Source organism: Geospiza fortis, unplaced genomic scaffold, assembly GCF_000277835.1.
Source record: "Geospiza fortis unplaced genomic scaffold, GeoFor_1.0 scaffold138, whole genome shotgun sequence".
Lineage (NCBI taxonomy): Eukaryota > Metazoa > Chordata > Aves > Passeriformes > Thraupidae > Geospiza > Geospiza fortis.
This window is the reverse complement of record NW_005054307.1, coordinates 1,066,442-1,093,505: the sequence shown is the minus strand read 5'-3', so window position 1 is coordinate 1,093,505 and position 27,064 is coordinate 1,066,442. Positions and strand designations below refer to the sequence as shown.

At 39.1% G+C, this 27,064-nt stretch overlaps 1 protein-coding gene across 1 annotated transcript in view; it reads left to right on the top strand.

The window, feature by feature from the left end:
- The first annotated feature begins 658 nt into the window (after positions 1–658).
- The window catches only part of BZW2 (basic leucine zipper and W2 domains 2), a 36,234-nt gene continuing 9,828 nt past the window's right edge, over positions 659–27,064 (top strand). Inside the window, exons 1-8 of the mRNA XM_005418545.2 lie at positions 659–723; positions 6,838–7,014; positions 8,107–8,210; positions 11,294–11,359; positions 17,245–17,380; positions 21,370–21,479; positions 23,256–23,426; positions 23,823–23,969. Coding sequence (XP_005418602.1) covers positions 666–723; positions 6,838–7,014; positions 8,107–8,210; positions 11,294–11,359; positions 17,245–17,380; positions 21,370–21,479; positions 23,256–23,426; positions 23,823–23,969 — 969 coding nt within the window. The 5' untranslated portion in view covers positions 659–665. The remainder of the gene's footprint in view (positions 724–6,837; positions 7,015–8,106; positions 8,211–11,293; positions 11,360–17,244; positions 17,381–21,369; positions 21,480–23,255; positions 23,427–23,822; positions 23,970–27,064) is intronic.

The following is a 27,064-nucleotide window of genomic DNA, read 5'->3' as shown; positions in this document are numbered from 1 at the left end:
ATTTATACTCAAAGTTGATGGGGTGAGGGATTTGTTTATCTTCTATTATTTTTACAACACCCACATGCTTTTCAGAACTGAAAGTTGCTAAGATACAGTGATGCTTGTAAGAAATGTTTGATTAGAATTTGATGGTTAAAGCACTGTCTTTATGGTTAGACCACAAAATCTTGTCTTGAGCTGGACAGTGCGTAAGCCTGGGCATGCACTGCCTGGTGACCGTGCCAGAGGGTGGGACCGGTGCCATCCTGAGCCTCACCAGGATGGTTCCCAGTCCTCTGCCTTAGTGGCTTCTGTGCCCCCAGCATCTCCATGAGCTGCATGTGGGCAGTGGTTTGTACCCCTACCCCAGGAGTAAGGGCAGTGACTCCATAACCTTCCTGGTCAGTTTTGAATCCTCACAGTTTTTTACAGAGATACCAACAGCCAGGTTTTAAGAAAAACACATCTCATTGAAGTTATCCTTGGATTGTAGTGCTCTTCATCTTAAAGATAATGTGAATTACTCTTGGAAAACGTGTTAAGAATTTTCTTTACCTGTCATATGTTGGGATTTTGCTACACTGAGTCTTTATTTTGCCTTTAGATTAAATTGTTGCTGTAAATGATAGAGTATAAATATTTTTTCCTTTCTTTCTTTCTTTCTTTCTTTCTCCAGAAATTTTATGAATAAGAATCAGAAGCCGGTGCTAACAGGCCAGCGGTTCAAAACTAGGAAGAGGGGTAGGTTGCATTACGTTTTTTGCTTTATTTTCTTTGTTAAAATGACTAAAAACAGAGCAGGTGGAATGGTTGAAAGTTCAGCTAAAGGATTTTTCTCCCCTTGTTTTCAGCCATGTTAAGATTGAAGATGTTACTTTTAACTAAGCTCTATGAATTATATTATTTTCACCATATACTCTAGGACTTGATATACATTTGAGTTTATGAGCTATGAAGTATTGTGGAGGCTTCAGTTAAAGATTAGATGCTAAATGAATTTATAATATATTTGCATATGATAAAGAAAACTTGTTACATGTTTGGTTTGGGTGTTTCTTAAAATGTCCTTTTCAACTAAGAAGGCAAAGTATGAGCTTTTATTTAAAGGTTGTGTAAAGAAAACTTCCTGGGCTTTTTTGGTTTGATTTTCGTTTTTACTTCATTGACTCATATTAATGCCATGTCTGTAAGTGAACCTTTCTTATCTAAAAAGGAATTTTCTCACCTTCCTTCTCCATGAGCTGGTCAGATCATCTCATTGGCCCTGCTTTCAGGTCAGAAGGAGGTCAGGAACTTCCTCTTTCACAAATATTTATTTCTCCTGTGTTAGTGTAGTCTTTTTTTTTTTTTATTGTTTAAATAAAACAATTGTGTGAGTCCCAATTTACTCATTGTGATACTGATTTTCTGTAAACATGACCAACACTTTGTTAAGTACAGTAGAGCATCCATTTTTAAAGAAAGCTGAGTGGTGCTGATTGTACCATCCAGGTATCTGGCACAGCAGGTGTCATCCTAACATGCTCACTTAGACCATACTCAGAATTCATTTGTTGCAGTTTAGGTGGCTGGGATGAATGCCCAAAAGTCTGAGGCAGAGTGACAAAATACATGTAGTTGATTATTTTATTCCCTTCCTGCTCCCCCACCAAAAAAACAAGTCTGGTTTGTGAAAAGAAGGATTAGATTTTTTGGTGTGTAATAGTAGATTATTACAGCAGACAGGTGGGATTCCTGTCTGTCATGAAACAGACTTTTTCCATCTTGACTTTCCTGTTTCTGATCAAAAGCTAACATGTCTTAAAAGCTTATCTAAATGTCTTGTGACAGAAAATGTAAATATGAGCATTTTCTTAGTGTCGATGAGAGAAACAAGTAGAGTTGGTAACCTTTCTCAGAAAATTTCAAATTCTGTCACAACTCTGAAGAGCTGAATGATGAGTGTCTAGAGATCTAGGATGATCATGAAGCTTAGGTAGGAATTGCAAAATAGTTTAGTCATGTTAAAAAGCAGTGCCAGCTTTCTCTCGTCTTTCCTGCCTTGCGCCCAGCACTTCTTCAATTTGTTTCACTAGCGCAGTCTCTTAAGTGCAAAATGTCTTCCCTATAGTGCATATGCAACACTTGTAAGGATAATTAATTAAAAAAGAAACTGGTATTGTTTGTAATTAAATATCATGGTGCTCCAGTAATTAGTGGGATTAACTTTCTATCAGTGTGGTTGAGAGCATTATGCAGTGGGAGCTATACACTGCAGTAACTCACAACCATATAGATGTAGCCAGAGGAGTGGAATTAGCAATCCCTAAAGAAATCTGTCTGTCAGATCAGCCAGTAGAAGCACTCAGACACACACACCGCTGGATTGATCCCATGTATTTTTCAGTCTAGGTCAGTCAGTTGTGGTAAATATGTTTTTTGATAAACTTGTCTTAGAAAATAATCTCTCTCTCATAGAGACTTTCACCTTATGTTTTCCACTGAATTTGGCATAATCTGTCATAGTACAGATTTGGTCTTTGACTCCTATTTAATGCCAGCAATAATTAGAATAAATAAAGATTCTTTTTTGCAATTCTGTGCCTATCCCTTGGATTTCTCTTTACAGTGATTGGAAGTAGCCCTAGATAACTCACTGATTACGTGGAAGAAAGAAATGACATGGGTGGTCTGAAAGATTGGTTGTGGTTTTTCTTTTGAGAGAGGTTACTTAAATGCGATTGTGGATATTAAGTGGCTTTAATATAGAAATTTTAACATGCAAACACTTTTTGTACTCAAAGCGTAAAATCTCTTAAAAAGTGATATCATCCTGGTTGCCTTAATATTTTAATAGCCTGCTTAGAAATGTGTAGATACTTGATTCTTTCTAGAGGCAGAGTGTTTGAGGAAAAGAAATGGCTTCCAAGTATGTTTATTCCCTTAGGTTTCCAAAGACTTTTGTATCACAGCAGTGCCACAGGTTGTTAGGTCTTTGGCTTAAGAGTAGACGATACTATTAGGCTTTCTTTGTGCTGAGTTTCAGTGTATCAGGGAGTCCCAAAATGTCACCCAGGTAGGACAGAGTGCAGTCGCTGTGGTTTGACCATGAGATTTTGGTTTTTGGAGACTGTACTGTGGTGTGTAACAGGTAGGCAGGTAGGGGGTATGAAACATGCACATGCTGGGGACAGTGAGCTGCTTGTTTTTACCCATTTGTGTCCCATGGTATTCCTTTTTCCCTTCTGCAGATCCCTGGGGCACTCCCATCTCAGCAAGGTGTGACACTGCAGTCAGGCATCTAATAAAACTTACTGCATAGTGAACTCTTACCACTGGTCAGCTAGCTGCAACTAATCTCAGGTTGTAAACAACTTCTGAGATTTCAGAGAGCAAAAAAGAATAATACAATGTTTTTCAATTGGAAGTTTGAAAGTATGCTTAGTTTGTAAAATATCTTTGACAGAGAACCACGGAGGAGGAGCTTGTAAATCTCTTTCTAGTTATATTGATTAACCAAATGAAAGAAGTAAGCCTTGCATGCAGCATTATATACTGGCAGACATTCAAATCACTTTAAAAAGATTTGAAGGAAGAAAAATTATGCTGTTAAGGGAAGAACCTTCCAAGGGAAGGAGGCATCTTACAGTTCCTATCAATCTAGGCAAATAAAATAGTTTGGTAAGTTCTTGGTGTAATCTCTGTACCTGTTGAATATTCCTTTTTCAGTGAGGGTCAGCAGTAGTTGGTGTCTGGCCAGTGTGTTTATGGAGCTATATTTATGGAGATAAGAAAATCATCAAATAGAAAGTCAATATTAGACCTTTATGTTACCTTGTTTGGCCCCTCTTCTTACTTCATGTTATCTTTTTTCTTCCACAGAGTTACAGTTGTGGGCCTTCTGTTGAAGTGATAAAATTAGTTAAGGACAGAGCTATGAATGTACTTCGTGATTTTTTTAGAAGCAAAAGATAGGAAATAAGGATCTAGGAACATGCTGAAAATGATGAGCTGTGTATAGCACTGCTGCAGTGGATATTGTGTGCATCACATCTGCAAGCTACACCTGCCTCTGCTAGCCCATGATTGGATCAGTGCTTGTTTAGTAATTGTGCAGTTGACAGCTCAACAGACTGTCACCACTTGTTGGTGATGGCTTCTTACTCACCCTCTTGTAATACATCAGCATATTCCTCTTCAGTACATTAGCTTGGTAGGAAAATGTTTCAATAAAATTATAAATAATTTTTCATGCAATGAATTCACCTCCTGTTCCTGTGTAAATTTTTAGATTGTGATAGACAAGAAAATAATAGGGTACTGCAGGTGAGAGGAAGACTTCTGGGGCAGGGGGAGAATCTATTTAAAATAGCTAAGAAATATTAATCACGGTATTTGTGTTTGTACTGAGCACTGTGTAGCCATGATACCAAACATATAATACCTTCTAGTTTAGATGAGATCTTGAATTTTTAGGTGAAATACATTTGAAAAAGTGAAACAGGATTTTTTTTTTCAGGTCTTGAAACAAAGGTCTGTCTTCTTGCTGGTTGATGTGTCATCAAGCATTTTAAAAATTTTTTTTACTCTTCAAATAATACATACTTATTTGGCAATCCAAAAGAGAATAATTGCACTCAGATGCTTGTTTATGGGTGGAACTGTGTTTCTTGTGCACAAGTAAAACTGCCTGAAGTACACATACTGAAGTACTTATTTCAGTAAAAAACTGGTTCGTTTCTTGGTTGGTTGGCTGCTTTGTTCTTTGGTTTGGGTTGGGTTTTGTACTTCAAGTTGGAGGAGAGCTGCCGCTGAGTGTTTGGTAACAGGTCTGGTGGCTTGGAAGGGGTTCCAGTAGCATGCTTCTCTGTGGGCAGTTTTTCCTTGGAGCAAAGGCACATACTTCAATTCTCCTCTCACCCTCCTGGTTTGTCCCTGATGGCTGTGCCCTGCAGATAGGAGAGGGGGTTCCTCAAAACACAGACTCCACGGTTTCATCACAGCCAAAGTCAAGATAACATGGGTGAGGGCCTGAACATATCCAAAGTCTGGTGTGAAGTAAAAGCCTGGGAAGAAGTCATTTGCAGTCCAGAGAAGGGGCATTATTGAGTAGTGAGTGTATTGGGTGCTGAGAGCGTGGTGGTGGCGAATCTAGGTTGGGCCTATGTTTGTGTGCATTGCTTCAGGGGGAGCCAGAGTTGGGAGCAGATGGTTGCTTGAGCATATGTATGGGTGTCCATGGAGTTGTCTCAGTTTTGGTCTGAGGAGGTCAGATTTGGGGGATGGAGAAGCAATCCATGCAGAGATGGTTAGTAGGCTCAGTCATGAAAAGCTCAGCATATCCGGGGATTTCTGGAAAAAGGGATTCTACTCCAGTGCTTAGTGCTTGAGAGATAGCCCTTGAACTGCAGCTGGCCCCTTGAAAGGACAAGTGGACTAATCCCCTGAGCTTCCCAGTGGCCTGGGACACTGCGTGGAAATGGACTGCTTTCTCCCTTCCAGGTACAATTGCTGTGGAAGAAGGGGATGCTTTGAAAGTGGAAGAGAATGTGCAAGTGAGGTACTGAAGGTGCTAGAATGAGTGCTCCCCAGGTACATGCAGCAGAGGAGAGAGAACTTTCCTGTATGAGAAATAGAAAAGCTATCAAAAGCAGGAATTGTCTCTGAAATAGTTATTCAATTGCCATGAAAGTACCGTGGCAGGAAGGAAGAGATAAGGGAAGAGAGGCTGTTAAAAAGCAAGGTCTCTTGTTCAAGGCCTGGGATGAAAAGCTGCACTATGAGTAGCAGGAAACAGAAGCTTGCAGCCAGAGGATACATAAAGGCCAGAACCTCTCACAAAAAGTCTGCAAGAGTTGCAGCTGGCATATTTCAGACTGCATTAGCATATGTTTAGACAGAAGTTTAACCAATCCTCAGTCATTTTAGTAAGTAAAAATCTGTGGATTGATCCTCTGGATATTTTCCAGTTTTTCAAGAACTTGTATCCGTGTTTGTGTCAGCAGGTGATAACAACCCTGGGTATGAGTGCTCAGAACAGCTTGCAATTTTGTTTCTGAAGTTCAAGTTATTTTAACAGTAACAGGCATTTCATTTGTGCCCTTTTATAAAGGCAGGGCAGGTTTTCTTAGGAAGCTTCAAGCGGCCGCAGTGAGCTGTTAACTGCGTGGGCAAAAAGGCAGCAGGAGGTATGGGTAAATCTACATAAGGGTTATCTGGAGGTTGCAGTTGTTTCTGTTGTGACTAATGACCTTGACACAGGGACTTTGGGGGTCAGGCTGTGCCTTAATGGCATTCAACAAGGGACAGCTGTGGAAAAAGCAATGTGAGTGCTGTGTTCATAGTGCTACTTAGGTCTATGAATATAAAAGATAAATTCTTGGTTGCATTGTGTTGCCTTAAATGTTTATTCAAAAACTAGTTTTATTAATAACTCAGTCTCCTGTTTTTCCTAAAGACTCTTTTTGAAAACATTTTAGTTATGTGACCATAGTTATTAGAAGAAAAATAGCAAGAGATGAAAAGTGAAGTGTGCATACACTGAGATTATGTACTCATACCTTGGCATTCCCATTATTCTGCTCTCAGAACAAGAGAAGAGTGTGAAGTTTGAAAACAATAGTTGCTTTTCCTTTATTTATGTTCTTATATGTTTGTGTCCGTTTTGGTGTTGGGAGATGATGAGGAGAGGGGAAGCAAGGGTAGACATTGCAGAATTTCCAGAAATTATACAAGCCAAAGAAACTTCTGGTGTGTTGACCAGAATGAGAAGAGTATTTTAGGTGCCATGGTCCTTTCAGTTGCTGACTGATACAGGTTTTTAACAAGTTTTAAAACTGACACTCTATCTCTTCTCCTTCTTTCTTTCTGTTTCAGATGAAAAGGAGAAATTTGAACCCACAGTCTTCAGGGATACAATTGTCCAAGGCCTCAATGAAGCTGGGAATGACCTGGAGGCTATAGCCAAGTTTCTGGATGCAGCAGGCTCCCGACTTGATTATCGCCGCTATGCTGACACACTCTTCGATATTTTGGTTGCTGGCAGCATGTTAGGTAACCTGCAGAATATCTGACAGAGGATTTTGAGGATGAGCCTTGCTTGCTTCTTTTGAGATGCTGTCTTCCTCTACAGTGGAAATTATAGCCTCTATTACAATTTCGCTGCTTGCATCTCATATCACAGCACTGTTTGTTGTTTGTTGTGCAGTAATACCTCGGCACTTTCTGGATACTGCTCTGAAAAGCCTTCAGTCTGAGCTAAACCAGCTTATAATTGCAACAGCAAAGAGAAGAGAGATGCTAACTAGGGGAAACAGAAGGATTTATTAGCATAAAAAGGTGCACTCCAGGTTAGGAGCTGCTGCAAATCTTGCTTTGTAGATGGTGCAACAAAAGGTAGCTCAGAGAAGTGAAGGATAATGAGGTGTGCTTTGTGGATGTTCATGGGACTTTTCTACTAGGTATCAGTGGCAGCTTCTGGCAAAAACATACTTTTCACTTTCCTCTTTATTTTGAGTAAGTTATCTCCTTTTACTGGTCACATTGCTTTGAGTCCTGCTTCCTGCTCTTTGGTATGTAAGAAGAAAAGATGTTTTTGTAAGATTTGCCGTAATGCAGGAAATAGCAGCTATATACCTAGGAAATACCTAGGAAAAACTCTTGACAAAATAAGCCAGTGTTTTGAATGTTTACATGAGCTTGGTAAGCATTAGAGGGACTTAGCAGGATATTCCAAGTACTCAGATTGCTAACACAGTGCTAATACTTTTCTCTTTGGGAAGGATTTACATTATTGTGGTGTTTAAAGAATTAAATTAATGTGTAAGGGTTGTGCTCCAACCATAGTTTTTTGATCACTCTGTGTTCTCAAGACCAGCTGAGATTGCTTAGGGTGAGCTGAATCTCTCAGTCCTGTGAGGACTGTGTGATCTACAGTGCAGCATATCAGCCAGGTGTTCCTTCTGTCAGGTGCCACCATATCTCAGCAAAGTTTGGTCTGTCTCTGTTTCTCCCTCTCCCCTGCTAACTTTTACTGTGGTCTTTTGCCTCTGTGATATTAACATAAGACTTACCAGACTTATTAAATCTTACATTCTTTAAAGTAAGAAATAATTCCTGGCCTTTTTTTTTTCTCCTTTCTCACAGCTCCTGGAGGAACACGCATAGACGACAATGACAAGACCAAGATGACCAACCACTGTGTATTTTTTGCAGATGAAGATCATGATGCCATCCGAAATTATGCTCAGGTCAGTAAAGGCAGAGCTGATTACTGTTTTCCATTTATGTGTCAAAAGGGATTAGAGTGGAACATCTGCAGACTGTCTCGGCTGCACTAGGCTAGCTACAGACCAATTGAAAATCCTGTTAATCATTAATCTGCCCTAACATAGACATTTTAGGTAAGAAAATAGGATGTTTGAGATAAGCTGATCGCAGTTGGCAATGCTTTCTTTACAAAAAGCAGTCTTGCTTATCACAGTCTACCATTGGTTGAGTCTATTTCTAGATACCACCCTTGCTAATTTTGTTGAACTTTTCTGTGTGCAGACTGAAATGTTTATATGACCATATTTAAAGAAACACACGCACTGTATCAGAAATTCAGCTTTTATAAGCAATGATGTGGCCAGCAGGATCAGGGCAGTGTACATCTCCCTGTACTCAGCACTGGTGAGGCTACGCCTCAAATCCTGTGTTTGGTTTTGGGGCCCTCACTACAAGAAAGACATTGAGATGCTGGAGAGTGTCCAGAGAAGGGCAGTGGAGCTGGAGAAGGTCTGGACCACAAGCCCTATGAAGAGCAGCTGAGGGAGCTGGGGGTGTTTAGCCTGGAGGAAAGGAGGCTCAGGGGAAACCTTATCACTCTCTACAATTCTCTCAAAGGAGGCTGTGACCAGGTGGGGATCGGTCTCTTCTCCCACGTAACAAGTGACAGGATGAGGGGAAAGGGCCTCAAGTTATGCCAGGTGAGGTTTAGATGGATATTAGGAAAAATTTATTCACTGAAAGAGTTGTCAAACATTGTATTAGACTGCCTAGGGAAATGAAGTCACCAGTTTCAGAGATATTTAAGGGGTCTGTAGACATGGTAGCCTAGGGCCATGGTTTAGTGGCACTTGGCACTGCTGGGATAACAGTTGGACTCTGTGGCCTTAAAGGTTTTTTCCAACCTAAACAATTCTATGAAGTGCATGAATGACAAAAAATATAAAGCTCATGCCTCCAACCTTTAGTCTCATAACTTGTTAGAAGTTGGGTATATATTCCAAGAGCTTTCATTTCTCCTGCATATGTGATGTATGATTTCTTCCTGCAGGAATAAGGCTTGCATAAATAGGCCTATGTGAAATTAATGCAAAAAGCCAGTGAACCCTAAAAGATTCTTGAATAGAAACTAACTTTGCATAACTCCTTAATGGAAGGTAGTAGTTATATGAGAAATTACAGTAAGAATTTTATGGAAAGTTCAAAGCCACCATGCAATTCTGGATTCCAGTAGGATTGCATAAAAATGCAATACCCTTGCAACTCCCCTATGTCAAAACTCTTACTGTTAATTAAGTATGTGTTTATCTTTTTAAATCACTGGGTATTATTGGAATGCTGGAGACAGTGATTAAAAGAATAAAAGCTGATGTCCCTGCTAAGGTGAAAGGTGCATAGTTGATTTAAAGAGTGCTGGGATCAAAATCTGCATTGGTAAAAAATGTTTGCTTAATAGCAGAAATCTCCTTTAAAAAACATCTTTAATAATCTAAATTAGTGAAATATACTTATTTTTGGAAAGGGAGTCAGTATTTCTTACGTGTCAGCTTTATCATCTCTTGAAAAAAGGGTGTTCTGCTTCAGGAAAATCTCTGTTATCAGTAAATCCATTGGTTCTGTCTTCTTAAATTTTAACATTTTAACGATCTTTTGAACAAAATTGGCAGTGCCAGTCCTCCAAGGAGAATTTCAAAGTGAAAGATTGCATATTGAAAAATGGAAAAGAAGGATTCACCTCAGGATTTGAAGAAGTGGAATCTTCAATGGATTCTCTGCAATTCAAACCAAAAGCCACCAAAATAAATCAACATTTTGTAATTAATGCCTGAAGAGTTGTGTCCTTTTATTGACCTTGCCATTTTTTCGTGCATAATGAAAAATAGAGCTCTTACTGTATTATGGAAATGTGGAATTAGTCTAAAATAGTATTTAGATTTTTTTTTAATCTAGAAGATACCTAGAAGGTAATTTCTTACTCTGTCTCCCAAATAATATGGCTGTTTTTTTATGGATTTAGTAATGGAAATAATTAAAAGTGAAAAGTCTACAACTCAACAGACTGAAGTTGGTATTGATATTTTAGCTGATTATTTGCATATGAAGTCATGCTTCTGTCATTTACAGAGACTTAAAAAAACATGCAGAATTTTGTTTGGAAATACTAACAAGAATCTTACTTTTTCATCTTTATCTTATTTTATTAGGATTCTGTGTGTGTCTACTTCTCAGCATGGCCACACTTGATTTTCCGCTTTTTCTGAGCCAAAATACTACCAGTTAGGATGTTTGGATGTATTTTATATTATGAAAAGTGAATTGAAGCCTTCTAAACCTAATTTTCCTTCCTCCCCATCCAGTGTGGCAATAATGTCATTTGTTCCCCACATAAACCTTTTTACCTGTGACAATGAGTCATATGCTTTGTGCCTTCGTGCAGCAGCGGAAGTGATTATTTGTTTATTTAATTTCTTGTCTCTTCCTTCTTCACCTTGAATGAGCTCTGCACCTGTACTGCTTCTGGTTTCATAATCTGTGGTCGCATGATGGGAAACAAATGGTCAAAACTGGAGAACAAGTGGTTCCAATAACATAATTGTTGTAGAAGCTTTGGCAAATGTTCTTCCTCTTTCTCTGACAGTAGTGTGTTTTGTTGTAAACATTTCTGTTAGTTGATTTGTCAAGATATTGCATCATTTGAAGATGCCCAGCACCCTTACTCCATCAGCTGAGTGCTTCCCCAGGGCTGCATTATTGGAGGAAGGGTGCAGTTACCCTCCTCCTCCTCCTCCCCCTTGCTTTTATCTATGGATAGGGTGAAAAGCAGAGAAGGGAAAAAAATTTTGAAAAATATGAAAAGATTCAAACTGCAATAAATTCTCCCATTCAAACATTGCTCTATGAAGCAAGAATCACAGAATTGAGAGAAGGATGTTTCATGCTCTCCATGTGGCAGACAACACTAGAGAAATCATTCTGCAAGCTGCTTATTTCCCTTCACTTTTTTTTGTAAAGAAAGATGGCTGTAATTTTTACACTTTTTAAGTTAATCTGTGTTTATCTCTAGGTCTTCAATAAACTTATCAGGAGATACAAATATCTGGAGAAAGCATTTGAAGATGAAATCAAAAAGGTAATGTTGATTGCAGTCTTTACTGTAATGATAATATTTTTAATATATTTCTAATGTAATTGTATATGTACAAATGTGATGCTGCTAGGTGTTTTATTTAGCTGTACTGGAAAAGAGGTTGGAATCTACAGGAGGCAGCTTTGCTCTGCAAATTCCGCTCTGTGGGAATACTGCAGGAAGCACTTGATGTAGCATATTTCTGAATTAATGAGTCCTTTGGTTGCTGTGACCAAACTCACTTTCTTATTCCAGACTTTTTTGTGCAAAAGTTTGATACACTTTGGGGATATACCTCTTAATGAGAAGTGGTATTATGAACATGTGAAGTGGCAAATAGAACATCTGTCTGGTTTTTTCCAAAAAATAAATGCCAATCTGCTTTGCAGAATGTCTCTTGGTGTATGACTATTAAACCACTCCTGCACTGTGAAATGAATCCTAACCACAAGTTTTTTGTATTCGAGACCACAGATATGTGTAAGAGAAAGTCCTCACCAGTGGCAGAGTGCTCAGGATTTGTCTGTTAGACTGTAGTGGCTATTTGTGGATACTGTTTTGTTTTGTGATGCTGAATTCTAAGGAGACAGGAAAAGCCAGGCTAAAAATGTTAGACAAAATAAATCTGTATGTTGTTTTTCAATTTTGAGTTCCTAGTAACTGATGTAAATATCTTTTTCTAATGGCCTGAATAAGTAATAAACACTGTACTGTTCTGTAACTTAACAGGCATGCTGGTAGTGGCAAAACTTGTCCCATGACTAAAGTATCATGTTTGTTAAACATAAAAATGTGTTTCCATATTATTTAAACATTAGAAAGGTTGCTGCAAGGGTCAAATGAGGGCACATTTGGAGCTTGGTACCTCACCAGCACTTCTTGTGCCTGAATTAATTTGGCTTTGATTTATACATTCTTGCTCATACAGGAAATTATTTTTACACTTGTGGCCAGCATGCCTATCAACTGATGCTGATTACTCAGTACATCATTCTAAAGACCTAAATTTACCTCTATCCCCACACAAATCTAATGTTCCTGCTGTTAATTACTGTAATCACTGACATGAGAAGCGCTGACTCACAGCATTCAAGTTTCAGAGAGTGCTCAGCATATTAAGTAAATGCCATGTCAATTCAAGCCGCCTCCACTCATTTCTGTAACTTGCTTGGCTTTGCATCCTTTTAAGCTTCCAAAAATTCACTTTGCACTCTTAATGACAAGATGAGACTATGGCACCTCCACTGCCATTGCCCTTAAAACCCTTGAGGACTACTTGTAGGTGCCTTCTGCTTACCTTCTCCCTCCTCCTGCTTGTGTGAATCCACAAAGTGGCTGTTTTCTCATTTAGGAGGCTGTAGGGTTTTTAACCACTTAATCCTTTAATCCCTGCGTGGTGAAATTTGTACAGGACTAGCTGCCCATGGAGGTCCAGAAAATAGATACATTTGCATTTCCAGAAGGTGATTCTGCTAGCCCAAGGATGGCTGCAGTTAGTCAGTGGTTTGAAATGTAAGAGAGTGACTCGTTGACATTTTTTTTCTGGGTCATTGTCCCAGCAGTGAAAGTGATGTTTCTGGCAGACTCATTAGGCAGATAGAGCACGTAGGGGAAAATTAGCTCTTCTCATAGAAAAAGGCATACCAAAAAAAACAAGGCAATACCAGCAGTTTCACGCTAAAGAAGCAGATGGTATCAATGGGACTTTTCTTTCAAGAGAGATTATTTTCCATAGCAGTATTTGCACAAGTATTTGCTTTATGTCTTCTAGATCACAACTTTCTCATTAGGACATTATTTTCTGCCATCTTTTCCCTTTTTGTCTGCTTCTAGCTTTCAGTTGTTTTGTTTCTTAACTCTGTCTCCCCAAAATTGCCAGTTACTCATTTTTCTAATAGCATCAGCAAACCATATATCTGAGTTTTACATCGAAATGATTTTGTGCAAGCAATTTCAACAGATGTTGTTTAGATGCATTGCTCACTTGCTGTGTTTTGATGTAGGCACCTTAAATTTATATGAGCATGGCCCAGTGTACTGGTATAGGCCCATGACATTTTGCAATAATTTCAGTAAAATTCTAAGTTCAAACTTGTGTTCTTCTTTCTCTACGTGCATATTTCCTTGGATGAAGAATGCAGTTATTATCTGTCTATTTAGTGTGCTTGCATGTTTAGGCAATTTTCCATATAAACTTTTTAATATTAGAATTGGGATAAAGTACAGATAATTTTTTTTTTGTCTTAACAGTGGTAAATATTACTGAGTCATAAGAGGATGTCTGAAGTGCTGGGAGATGCGACATTCCCTATTTGTGTTCCTAGTTTCCCAAGGAAAGAACTGTAAACTAAGCTAGGAATTAGGAAATAAGAGGAGACCAACATTCTGAGATTGGATAGGGAGTGAGCAGAAATGCTTTAAGTCAGCCAAATGAAAGACAAGACTCAGTCAGCAAGTATCTGTTGCTATATTAGCTGCCGTCTCCATTGCTAACAATTCAGTGCTGGCTGCAGATGTGACAAACTGTCAGCAGCAGACCAGTTCAGATAATGAAGACATAAAAAAACACCATGCTCCCTGTGTGGTAGAGTTCCTTAATTTTCACCATTTAAGATTTCTGGATCACAAGAGGTGATCAGAAGCACTTGTTTTTCTTGTGTGGTTTTTAGTGTTGCATGAATGTGTTTACTTGTGCGGATCTTCTATGCCCAGAAATTATGCTTAAGAGACTTTTTGTTTAATGACAAAAACAACATGGAACATCACATGATGCCTGGTCTTGTGCTTATTAGGTATTCTGAATTTCTGTTTATATCATTGGGAGTTCTTACAGATATCACAGAAATACAAAATAATGAGCCAGAGCTGCCCTTTTTATGCCTGGAATGAGTTTGTATCTAAGGAAAGCAGTAATGTCTGTGCTTGGCTAGCAGCAGGGAAGCATTAGCTTGGAGAATGTTCTGTGGGTGGTTGGGAACTATTCTGAAGTGTCTTGGACATTTTGTGACTTCCCTGCTGAGGTTTGTAATTGTGATGCTAAAAGAAGAGTGTTTAAATTAATCAGCAATAAAAATCTGAAGTAGCAACTTTGAACTGAAATTTAGGTTCTGTTTCATGGTTCTTAAAATGGGTTTATGAAAGATTTGGGTTTTCCTATTGCCCAGTCTTCCCCTAAACTATGTTTCACAACTGCTGGAAAGTATAGAATAGTATCCTTAAGCAGCAGAAAAGGACAAGTCTAGGTTTGAGCAGCTTTTGAAAAATATTAGTAAAACAAAAATTAGGCAAGTAGCACCAACAATACTTCAAGTAGCGCCTGATGTGTAGAAGATAAAGGTTCTGTTTAAAACAGAATTTTACATGAATGGGTATAACTGTTCATGATCTACACGCTACTGATAAAAGGATGGAGGTTGGAGCTCAGAAGTATATCAAACTGGTCTGTTACATTAAAGGGGTCAGTGTGACCACTTTCTAATCAAATTCCTCCTCTATTTGTTATTTAGAAGCAAAAGAAAAAAGATTTAAATGGGGTACACAGAAATCTGAAGCTGTTTCCTCTTTATTAACAGTCTCAGTACTTCCAGGAAAGAGGTCTAATTCTGATCTTTTTTCTTGTGCAGATCTCATTTTAGTACAGTATTATTGATAAAGAAAGCTTTAAATCCACAGGCTTCCAGTTTACACTAGGATTATATTGAAATTCTGTAAGAATGTTCTGTTTTCCATTAAATGGGCCCCTGGAGTTCCTTTGCCTACACCATTATACACACCAGTTAGTTGCTGCATTTGGAAATACAGCTCACCACTTGTTTCTCAGGCATATATTTAGAAACAGTAACTCCATTCTTCTGCGTCCCAAATTTTCATGCATTTTGTGGTTGAGCCACAGTTTGCTGAAATAAAATTACACCTTGAGATTTGGTAGTTTCATAATTGTTTTTTTTAAGCTAAAAGTGTGTGTTGCAGTCATTTGGCTGAAGCCCACTGAAAAAAATAAAAATTCTGAGTGATTTGTCTGTGGCTGAGTCATTCAGTCCTGTGTAAGCTGTAATTTAAAGCTGATGTTATTATGTAAGTGCTGTATGAATGAGGGGTTTTTTTCAGTTCTGTTCACTGATGCAAGCAGACCTATTCATAAAACACTGCATGAGATTTAACAACTTTGTTAGTTACCTGGGTTTTTAAAACATCACTGCATTCAGAAAGTTTTACATTTGTTGATAAACTGCTTGGATATCTCAGAGAAGATCTCTCACTGTCCATGGTAACAAACAAGTTCAGGGACATGTGTCATATGCTGTCCCTTTATAAGGATAGAATCTGATAATTAAGAAATACCCTAATGTGGAAACTTGGTGAGAGTTTTCTATCAAAACAAACTGGTTTGCTTTAATTGCATTTGTTGCTCATGTAGAAAAGAAAAAAGGGTGTCCTGACAGCAGAAGGTCAGGACATCCTTTTGGAGGGGTGCCATTTGTTCTTCCTTGTGAAGAAAAAAATGAGTATTCTTTTCAACTGCAGAAAATGGTTATCTGCAGTACTTTTTTTTCCCCTTCTTCTGTGGTAATGGTAAATTTGTAAGCTAGCATCTGATGGAATCAGCAGCTTTTTGCATTGAATGAAGCTGTCCTTTATTGTTTCAGCTCTTTTTTCCCATCACCCATATTGTGGGTAACTAACAACACATTAAGAAAACATTATTGTTAACAGTAATGCCATTGACAAAATCTGATTCGGCATGGCTTTTTTTCTGCTATAAAGGAAAAAGGGCATAATGTACTTTATCAATGTACTCTCAAGTCAGTAATTTTAACATACAAAATTAAGATTTTAAAAATAGACTTAATTGCCAGTTTTAGAGTTAAAAGGTGTATATATAGCTCAGATCTTCCAAGATGAGGAGATTTGTAATTTTTTCTCAAGCTATTTGTTTTCTCTTGTAATTAGTACCGGGAATGGCAAGGTCTTAAATCAGCCTATGTTCCTGTCTGCCCTTTGTCAGCTTTATCAATAGTGTCTGAACTTGAAATATATTTCCTATTTTAGCCAGTAAAAAAACCTGTTGTAATTGTGCTGTGTTCCCTAAAAGAAAACCAGGAAATTTTCCCATCCTTTCATTGTTTCCATGAGCAATGGTTTTCGAAAGCTAGAAAACAAATTGTAACTCTGCATGGCTTGGCTGGAAGTCTGAAGATGGGAATAGGCAGGCTCCTGTCTGTGATCCTGTAATTTCTGTGTGTCTCAAGCCTGTGGCAAGTAGTTTTCTCTTTACACATGCATACATATATTTGGAGAAGACAGGTGTTGTATACCTGACTAAGGCCTTATTCTTCACAGAATCATAGAATGGTTTAGGCTGGACCTTAAGGAATCACGGAATGGCTTTGGACCTTAAAGACCATCTAGCTCCAAACTAGATGGGCCAAACTGCTATGGGCAGGGACATGTTTTACTAGACCAGGTTGCTCAGAGCTCTGTCCAACCTGGCCTTGAACACTGCCAGGGATGGGGCATCTACAACTTCTCTGGCAACCTATCTCAAAGCCTTGCCACCCTCACAGTAAAGATTTCTTTCTAATATCTAATCTAAACCAGCTTTCTTTCAGTTTGAAGCCATCCCCCCTTCTCCTGTGAGTACCTGCTCTTGTAAATAGTCTCTCTGCATCTTTTTTGTAGGCTCCCTTCAGGTACTGTCTTGTGTTCTTAGAGAAAGTGAAATAACAAGGGATCAGTGAAATGACACTGTCATGGTTCTGGGTAGATTTTGATGTGATTGCTGTGATTTGTATTGAGACTTCTCAAGAAATAAGAAATAAAGCTGTTAATTACTGCCTGTTGTCTACCTGTGCCTCAAATAAATACTTTTTTTCTTGTCTGGCCCCCAGCTCCTGTTGTTTCTTAAAGCCTTTACTGAGACGGAGCAGACAAAACTGGCAATGCTTTCTGGCATCCTGTTAGCCAATGGGACTCTTCCTGCTACAATTTTAACAAGCCTCTTCACTGACAATATTGTCAAAGAAGGTAATGTTTCATATCTTTTCTTATCTTAGCTTTTTTATAGGAGATGTATTTTATTGCAATGTATTATATATGTTGCAATAAAATGGAAGTTGGAAACTTGTGAATGTACAACAGAATCAGAATTTTAAAGCAGAAGAATATACAGACAGCAGTGCCCAACATACTTTTTGAAATCTTGTAAGAGGCCAGTCACACAGAAAAAAGCCACAAAACAAAAACCCCAGAGGATTTATGGTTTTTTGGAAGTCATACTTGGGTATGCAAAGTTGTAGAATTTATGTATTATTGTGGTACTGTAAAGTTGTGAAGTATAATATGTGTTCCTGAGATAGATCTGGCATTTCTTCAAGTGTCGCTATTATCTTGTGAGTGAGAAGTGAGACAGATCCTGTGCAGGCCAATGGGTTATTGCAGAAGAAAAATCAATCCCTCATTTTGCCTTCATACTAGTAGTGATTAGTGACTGATAAACTTTCTCATGCATTTGTGTTTATTATATGATGAGTAAATGAGTTCTCTCAGTCTTAGGGTACAAGGCCTTTTTGAGATTACTTTATTTAAGGATTTTGTTATATATTTATGGCATGTACCTTGGGAGTCCTGATTTTACAACTGCTTGCTCAACAATTTCTTTCTCTGACAGTTCTGACTATCTGGCCCGTTTGCAAATGTACTGTGTTGAACAGTTTTCATGACCTTTTTTTTTTGTTTTGTTAAAGAGTTATGTATTAGCTAAAATGTATTCTAATTTTCATTTAAAAAAAAATTATTTTAACTTCATGTTCTCATTTGCAGCATGCTAACCATTACATTTGTTTTCTAAATGCTGCAGAAAGAAAAGCCACAGCTGCAGCTTTGCTTTGTCATCACTCATGGCTTTTGAAATCAGAATTAAACTAGGAAAAATCTCAAACAAAAGCACTAATCCATGTTTTTAGGATGATTGTCTGCAATGCATTTAAATGAAAGTCTTCCTAGTTATGGGAAGACAAGAAGCATTGGAAAACGCAAATGTTTAGAAATCATGGAAATTGTTAAATTTAGCATTTTAAGAATACAGTTCTTATTTGCATTAGGAACTTATGTTTCTAGGAGCCCTAAACTTTTGTCAGAGCTTACATATACTTTTAGTTCTTGGTTTATATATACTAAAAATGCATCCGTGACATCATTTGAGGAAAGATTGTTCAGTCAGTATCCTGGGGTAGATATTTTATGCAAGAATAATTGAAGATCCAAAGATAGTTTTAAAATGGGGATCAAAGCAAGGCAAAACAAGTAGATCATACATGAATAAACTCAAAGATTTCTTTGATTTACAAAAAAACAATGCTGCAGGCAGGTGAGGTTAAAATACACAAAGAAACAGGTGAGCTGAGGGACTTGTTGATCAGCCTGGGACTTGTAACATGGGCCAAGAAATGGCTGAAAGTGAGATAAGGGTAGATTGTGTGGACAGGAGGTCTGTCCAGTTTGAGTGCAAATAGCTAATTTATTTTTAGATTACCTTATTTCAGTGTTGTCGCTACTTTTATTGTTATGTATAGATGGAAAACAAAATATTCTTTCATGGATTGCTGAATATTCTTTCATGGATTGCAAAATATTCTTTCATGGATTGCATACTTGGAGTAGAGACAGAGGAAGGTCTAGGTAGTGGTGGAATCTTGCCAAGGTTAAGTGTACCCTTCCTGTCCCCTGTGCTGGCAAAGTAATGCAAATGCAAAGAGCAGCTAATGGGGTTGGTCAATAAAATAAATGACTGAAATTACTTTCTGCAAATAAGGGGAAAAAGAACGAAGCAAACAAAAAGAGAAGAGCTATTTTAAAGGAAAAGAGTGGCAGCACGTGCACAGAGTATAGGAACAGGCCAGTGATAAATTTGGGCTGTAAATGAGAAGTAAGTTGAAAATATGTGGGTAGTGAAGCCCTAGAACAGCCTCTCCCTGTTTTGGTGTAATCCCAGCCAGCAGTCAAGCCCCACACAGCTGCTCACTCACTCCCACGCCAGCAGGATCAAGGAGAGAATGGGAGGGGTAAAATCTAGAAAACTCATGGGTTAAAATAAAGTTTAATGGGGAAAGCAAAAGTTGCACACACAGGGAAAGCAAAACATGGAATTAGTTCACTGCCTCCAATGGACAGGTGTTCAACCACCTCCGGGAGAGCAGGGTGCCATCACACATAACAGGTACTTAGGAAGACACCTAAAATGTTCCTCCCTTCTTGCTTCTTCTCCCCACTTCATATACTGAGTATGATGTCATATGGTCTGGAATATCCCTGTGGTCAGTTGGGGTCATCTGTCCCAGCTGTGTCTCCTCCCAGCTTCCTTGCCAGCGTGGCAGTTGGAAAAGCAGAAAAGGTCTTGGCTCTTTGTAAGCCCTGCTCAGCAATAACAAAAACATATCTGTATTATTAACCCAGTGTTCAGCATAAATCCAAAATAAAGCCCCATACAGCCACTGTGAAAAAAATTAACTCTACCCCAGCTGAAAACAGCACACCCTCTAATAGTGACACTGGCATAAAACTTACTTTGTTTTAAGCTAAAACCAGCAAAAATGTGTAGGATGTGAGTTGGATTGGGACAATGCTTGGTGACAGAGACCATTCCCTTCAATTTTGGTATTGGGCACATGAGCTCATGGATAGGCTGAAGTGTCTTTGGAACGGAAGTTATGCCAAAGTCACCTGCTGGTTGACCAGGCTTTGTTAGTCTTGGTTAGTCAGCTTGCAGCACTTAGGATTGCTGCATCATGTCCAACATGTAAAACAAGCCCAAGGAAGTATTTTGAGGCCTCTCTTGGTCTGGCATGGTGTATCCCTGGTTCTGTCCAATATTTCTCTAAGGATCATGTCTCACCATTAAGCTCCTGAAATAAGCTTGCCAAAACTGCCATAACAGTCAAGATGTGTAGACTGTCAGTGAACTTTACAGTGGTCTGGGAATAGTCTCTTCTGTTCTTGTTTGGTGACTCATTTAGTCAAAGTATCCTAGAAATAAAATAATGAATATCTATCTATAAAGTGGCTAAGAGTGATAAAGCTCCTTCTCACCAGTAGGTCCCATGTAGCTCTGAGAGCTTCTGGACTATCTGGAGGTGAGACAGAAAACTAAAGCGGCCAGCTGTAGCCTAGGCTAGTGGTACTTGTTATGCATTACCCTTATGACTGCCTTCAGTAGCCCTGATGTGGGTATGAGTGTAGTAGGGAGAATCATAACTGACCTACAGGCAGCATTCCTCAAGGATGAGCTCCATCTCCCAGACCTTTCAGCTTCCTTCAGCTCCCTGCACTTGCAGTGGAGAACCTGGAGCAGTTGTGGTGGTGGTGCTACTCTAGGAAATGGGAGATGTGGGCCTAATGGTTTATTAACTCCCTTGGGAAATCCACAGCTAGTGGAGGTAGAGTTGGTTTGATTTAATACACAAAATACTAAGTTTTGCCTCGAGGAAGGAATTTTTTCACTTAAACTAGTGTTTGTGCCTGGTAAAATTGGCTACTAAATGCCTCCTAGGAGAACATAGTACAATCAGTTACCTTGAAGTTGCAAAGTTATTTAACCCTATTCCAGGATTTGCTAAGACATTTGAATATATGTTTTTTTAGTTCTTGTTCTTGATTATTCTTTATTGCTTTGTGCCTTTGTTTTCTATCCATTTAATGCATAATTTTTCCTCTTGCATTGTACTTAGTCTGTGAATTAGGAATGTAGGAAAAGTAATTGCAAAGAAAATCTTTGAACAACTAAATGGAGATGGGCAATATCAAATGAAAAGATTTTCAAACAATCTAGCATAATTCCGAAAACTAATTTTGCATTAAAGAAGAAAATAGGCATTTCAGCTCTGTGTGTTTGTTTCTGCTGTCCTAGATGCATTTTCATTCCACAGTCTTGTAACTTTTTTGTAAGTTTGAACTTCTTATAGTCAACTCTCATTTATGTTGAAAATTGCTGAAACAGGTTTTGTGCTTTTCTCTGATAGGGATTGCAGCCTCTTTCGCTGTAAAGCTTTTTAAAGCATGGATGGCAGAGAAAGATGCCAATTCTGTTACCTCTGCTTTAAGAAAAGCCAACCTCGATAAGAGATTGCTAGTAAGTACAATATATTTTCAATAATCTTTATCTCTCCCAGGGAGAAAGAAGGAAATGAAATGCAGATGGTAGTTTGCTGTAAGCCTGTTAACTCCCCCTCAGACTCGCTAGCATTTCTAAAATGTTTTGAAACACAGCAATATTGTTATGGCTGTAGCACTGATACAGGTTCAGGAATATTAAGTATCACATGGTTTTACATTCTGTCTCTATTTTTCCTGTAGTCAGATGCCTTCTGAGAGACTGTATACATGGGGCTTGGGAATTAAATAAATGGTATTTTTTTCCTAACCACTGCTAACAAAACATACCAGCATATGGGCATAAGAAGCTATTTCTTTAAATACATTTTCCTTCTGCAAATGGTATATAAAGTATAAGGAGTTAGGTTTGAATGGAGCTTTCTGAAGCAGCAGTGTTAAAATAGTATAGTAAATGAATAGTAAGCTAATTTTCTGCAGCAGTAGCCATCTAGGTAGCATAAATGGTCCTGCAGTGGTGGAAGCAGACCTAGTAGGTACAGTGCAGAAGGCTTTCAGCCTTAGGACTCAAAACCTGTGTTCTGGGTTTGTAGCAAGGTATTCAGAGAATAGATGAATATGTAGCAATTTCATGTGCCTTTTTCTCCCAGTGTCTTTCTGAAGATCATTTGGGGTGTTTTAATCCTTCAGAAAGATTGCTGCTGTGATAATGCAGTCAGATATACATCCTGCGTAGCAGTGCCTGGAGACTCAGCAGTATTTCCTGTTTCTACCTCAATAATACGTAATTAAGCAAGTATCCCAAGTAAGGAGCCTCCCATGCCCCTCTGTCTCTTCAATTTGTACTTGATTTTAAGTGTCAAGTCTTAAATAATTTGCCATTAACTGGGAAAGGGGCTAATTACATTGGTTTTGTGTGGGGAGGCAGGGAAGAAAACTGCATCTTTCTATTTCAAGCTTGACTGACTTAAACTTTCAGCTGTTGGCTCTCATTACTCTGCTCTTTTAAACAACTGTAAAGTATCAGATAAAGTTGCTTAGCACAGATGCCTTCATGAAAATTTCTTAATTTCATTGGTCAGTAAGTAAATAGATGGAAAGTCTCCTGCTTCTTTGTTAAGAAAAGGGTTATTCATCCCACAGATCATGGTTAAGACACCAAGAATGGATGGTAAGCAAATGCCACTGAATGTTTTCCAAGATGGGGCATTTGCTATAGTGATTTTTAAGAATAATTTTAACTTTTCTAAGTAGCTGGACTTTCATAAATTGACAGTGCTTTTTAATTAGAAATGCCTACAGGAGTTAATGTTGACAGTACGTAGTGGATTTTGTGATTTTTGTTAAATGTGGTATGTCAGGGTGCCTGGGCCACTTATGTATTGTTCAATGTATTTTTCTTAAGAGATAAATGTGTGGATGCACTGGGAGAGCATGACAAATGTGCTTTGCCATCTATTCCTTTGTACTTTCCCTGCTCTTGGAATCTGGAAAAAGTATGGTTCCTCTTATGGTTCCTCTTTGAGCAACACATTTGGCTCATGGCTGTTCATAAGTACATCCATTTCACATGGAGTGGGTGTTAGCTTATTTGTGTAACTGGACATCATTTTTTCCCTCCACTACAGTGAAGCACTGCAATATGAATGAAGTGTTGACTTTTCAAGTGTGGATACAAGCAGTGTTTTAAGTCAAGTAACAGGTTATTCCCACTGTTCATTCTTAAAAAATGTTCTTTCCATTCTGTCAAGAGTCATAGATGGTCATTTAACAGAGAGCATTCCTGTCTTTTTAGGAACTATTTCCAGCCAACCGGCAAAATGTGGACCACTTTGCCAAGTATTTTACTGAAGCAGGTCTAAAAGAGCTCTCAGATTTCCTTAGAGTTCAGCAGTCACTGGGGACTCGTAAAGAACTTCAAAAAGAACTGCAAGAACGTCTCTCTCAGGTATGCCCAATTAAGGAGGTAAAAGTGGTTTTTTACAACTTTCTGTTTATATAATAATAATCAAGGACTTAAATCAACATTAGGTAGAGAGGAACAGATTTCCTCTGTTTTTCTTCAAACTATTTTAACTTATTCATCTGTTCACTCTGTGCTCTTTTAAGACTAAAGCGACAAAATATCCTCTGTATTTCCAAACATAGTTGTCTGTGGGATGGGAGTGGCTTTCCTTCATTTATCCTTGAGCATGTATTTCCTTTAACTGCATTAACTGTTAGGTTGGAGGGGACGGTCAAAATCTTGTTCTAATTTTGTCTCTTATTGCTTCTACACCATGATGTTGTAAATGACTACAAGTGTTTGGAAAGTCAGCATCATTTCTGGTTCGTTGGAAATGTCCCTTATTTCCTTCTCCAGGTAGTGCTTTATGTAAAAGAGGAAATGAAAAGAAATGAGCTGCCAGAGCCAGCAGTGATTGGTCTCCTTTGGACCTGTGTCATGAATGCTGTGGAATGGAACAAGAAAGAAGAGCTGGTTGCAGAGCAGGCCCTCAAACATCTAAAGGTGTGTGCATGGGTGAAGAGGAGAAGAGTGCTGTGAATTTACAGAATACATTCTTTGGCTGTCAAAGTTTTTTACCTGTTTAAATCTGGGAGATTTAGATTTTTGAAGGCTGATGCTGAGCATACCAAGCATTGTGTATAGTGTGACTTCTGTCAAATGCATGCTGAGGGCTGAAGTAGTTCAGATCATTGATTGCCCTGAGTTCCACAGTGCCAGGGCAAGCCAAGGTGGTCACAGCCTGAACCTCTCTTCCCTTGTGCTTTCCCAGGGTGCCAGGGCCCTGAGAGCCTCCTTGCACTGGGGCAGGGCTAAGTGACTGCTGGGACTCATCCTGCTCAGACCTGACTAGTAAACCTGCAGGAACTGCCTTTGCAATGTCTTTGCCAGGAGCAAAGACATTTTGGGAGCATGGTGTGGCAGCACCTGTGCTGGCTGTGCAGAGGGCTGCATAGATCCAGGCAGGTATGCCAAGGCCAAAATCTGTGAATTGGTTGTTGCCAATGTTGGCTGTGGTAGCTGGATACTTAGTGACTTGTCCAAGTGATAAGCCAGGAGCTGGCTTGGACTGTGTGTACATACAGTGTGGTTACTCTCTGATCCAGCTACTGTCCTTAAGGATGAGGGAACTGAATATATAGAAAGACAGGCTGCAGTATTGCAGTACTACCACTGCATGTTGGTACTAAAACTCTAAAGACCTTGGGATAGAAAAGAAACACCAAAGCAATGCAGAAGCATCAATCACTGCCACCGTTGGTATTCCTCATCTAAGTCTGAAGTAATTGTGCAGTGCAAGACACTGGATGTGAGAGCAGAAGCTTCTTCATTCCACAGAAGAAGACTTAGCCTTTGAAGCAGGTAATCTGTGACCAGAATAATACTCCCTCATAGCCAGGGCTTCAAAGGTTTACCTTGAAACAGAAGCAATCTGGGATTTATTCTTTATGGTAAAATAGATCTTCCTTCATATTGGATGTCTCTCCATACTTGGGTGTTCCCATGTTGGTTTAGCTCCTACTGCTGCTGTCCTTTTGTCTAAATTTGGTTTCCCAATCAGTAATCCTAGAAATGCTGTCTCTTGGGATATTGTGTAGTCTTTGATGGTAAGACTGAATGCCTTTAAGGTTTCTCAAGTGGCTCAAATAGAAGGAGAAAGACAAGATAGTTTCCAGAAGGAGGAGAGACATTGTTTTTCTTGTTCTTTTGATGTAAAATTTGATTATCTCTCTTTGAGTTGTAACAAAGTATCCATTGAGATTTATTGTCTAGTACTGCAGGGCAAATTAACAAACACTTTGTGGAATATTTGAACTCTGGGAAAAGAGAAACATAGCTGGCTTTGTGCAAATCCTGTTGACTGGATGTTTAGTCCTATGCATCACCCCAATTAATTAGGTGAGGCATCTTGCCTGCATAAGATAGGCATCTTTCTAGGTACATCCACTTTTTAAAAACAGAGGAAAATTTGTTTGGGGTATATACTATTTGCACTCAGGACTAAGATTTTAATAGAAGCAATAGAAATAGAAATTTAGACTTTGATAGTTGCTTCTTTACAGTTCAGTCTTTGAAAATGAAACCGCATTTTTCACATCCTTCCTCTTAGGATAGAGACAGATCTTGGATCCTTCTCTTAGGGCTCTGAGCTACCTCAGTGTTTGAGCCAGCTCCAGAAAGGGGATTAGCAGTGTTAGGATGGTACAGAGCTCAGTTCTGTGCCCTGCTGTGTGTCAATGTCCCAGGAAACAGTCAGGGAGTGGCTTTGACCTGGTGCTGTGATCAGGCTGTGTGTGAATACATACCTGATGTGTGACATGTCAGATGGTGGGATTTATTCTTGTGTGGCTCTCTTCTTGTATGACAGGTAACTTTCACAAACCACATTGCCAGAGCTTTCACATCTGTTTCTAACCAATCTCTAACTTCCCAGATTCTTTCAGTAAGTTGTACACAAGGCACCCCTGGTGAAAAGATGAAATGGGTCAGAACACATAGTATCGACCTAGTTCACAGATCTTACAAAGCCTTGCTGGATGTGTGGCTACCTAAGCAGGGTTGAGGTGGGCAGCCATGAGCCAGCATACTTGGCCAGTGCAGTAAAAGGCATGTGTGCCATCCGTATGGCAGGACCAGCAGGAGCTGACCTCAGGAGAAGACAGGGCAAACTGTTCAGCCCTGGATCTCACAGAATAAGCTCCTCATTGTCCCAGTAACCTCACTGTGACACTGGAGGGGCTTAGTGCCTCGGCCTCCTCCAGTGCAGAGAAGAGATGTTCTCCATGGGTGAGGAAAATCTTCCAGACAATCCTCACTGCAGGCAAGGTTCTGGTGACCTTCACAGCAGTGTGGGTGCTGACCCCCTGCTCCCTAACATGACACAAATGGAAAATAATGCCACTTGCTCAGCCAGCAATATGAAGGTTCCTTAGTCATTTAGACATCTATAAAACTCATAACTGTGAGCCTGTACCAGTTGAGAAGTGAGGGAGGAATGTGGAGGGGCTGAAGTTAGATGTGGCAAAATGAAGACAGTTTACTTCCAAACTGAAAACCTTGGATTTTTATTAGAAGTTATTAATGTTTGTAGACAGCAGCACTTCACAAACATGCAGATGGGGGTGAGATCTGCTGAGGGTATTAAATAGACCAACTGCACTGTATATTGCCCTGCCTTCCTACAATCTGCCTAAATTGTAGGATTAGCTCAATGCTACAAGGGCTAAAAGGGGAAAAAGAGCTACTCACAGCCTGCACAAGTTTTTCAGTGCCCTTACCAAAGCACTGACATTGTTTCTAAAGATGTGGCTATACCTGCCAGAAGTGGAAAAACTTGGCTTCTGATGTTAGCTAAATCTAGCCATTTTAAGGGAGTTCCTTCCAAAAGTACTAAATACCATCAGCCTGCTGAGCTGCTTGTGGCTGTTGTGATTTCATGCTCTCTTAAACAGCTGATAATTATTGCAAAACCCATTTTGGAACAACCTTTCAAATTTCAGTTGATTTTCATGTGTTTTACTAATTATTTCCATGGACCATATTGGATAAAACCCTCAGGATTAGCCCTTTGTGGAGAAGTGCTGAAGTGTACCATTTTT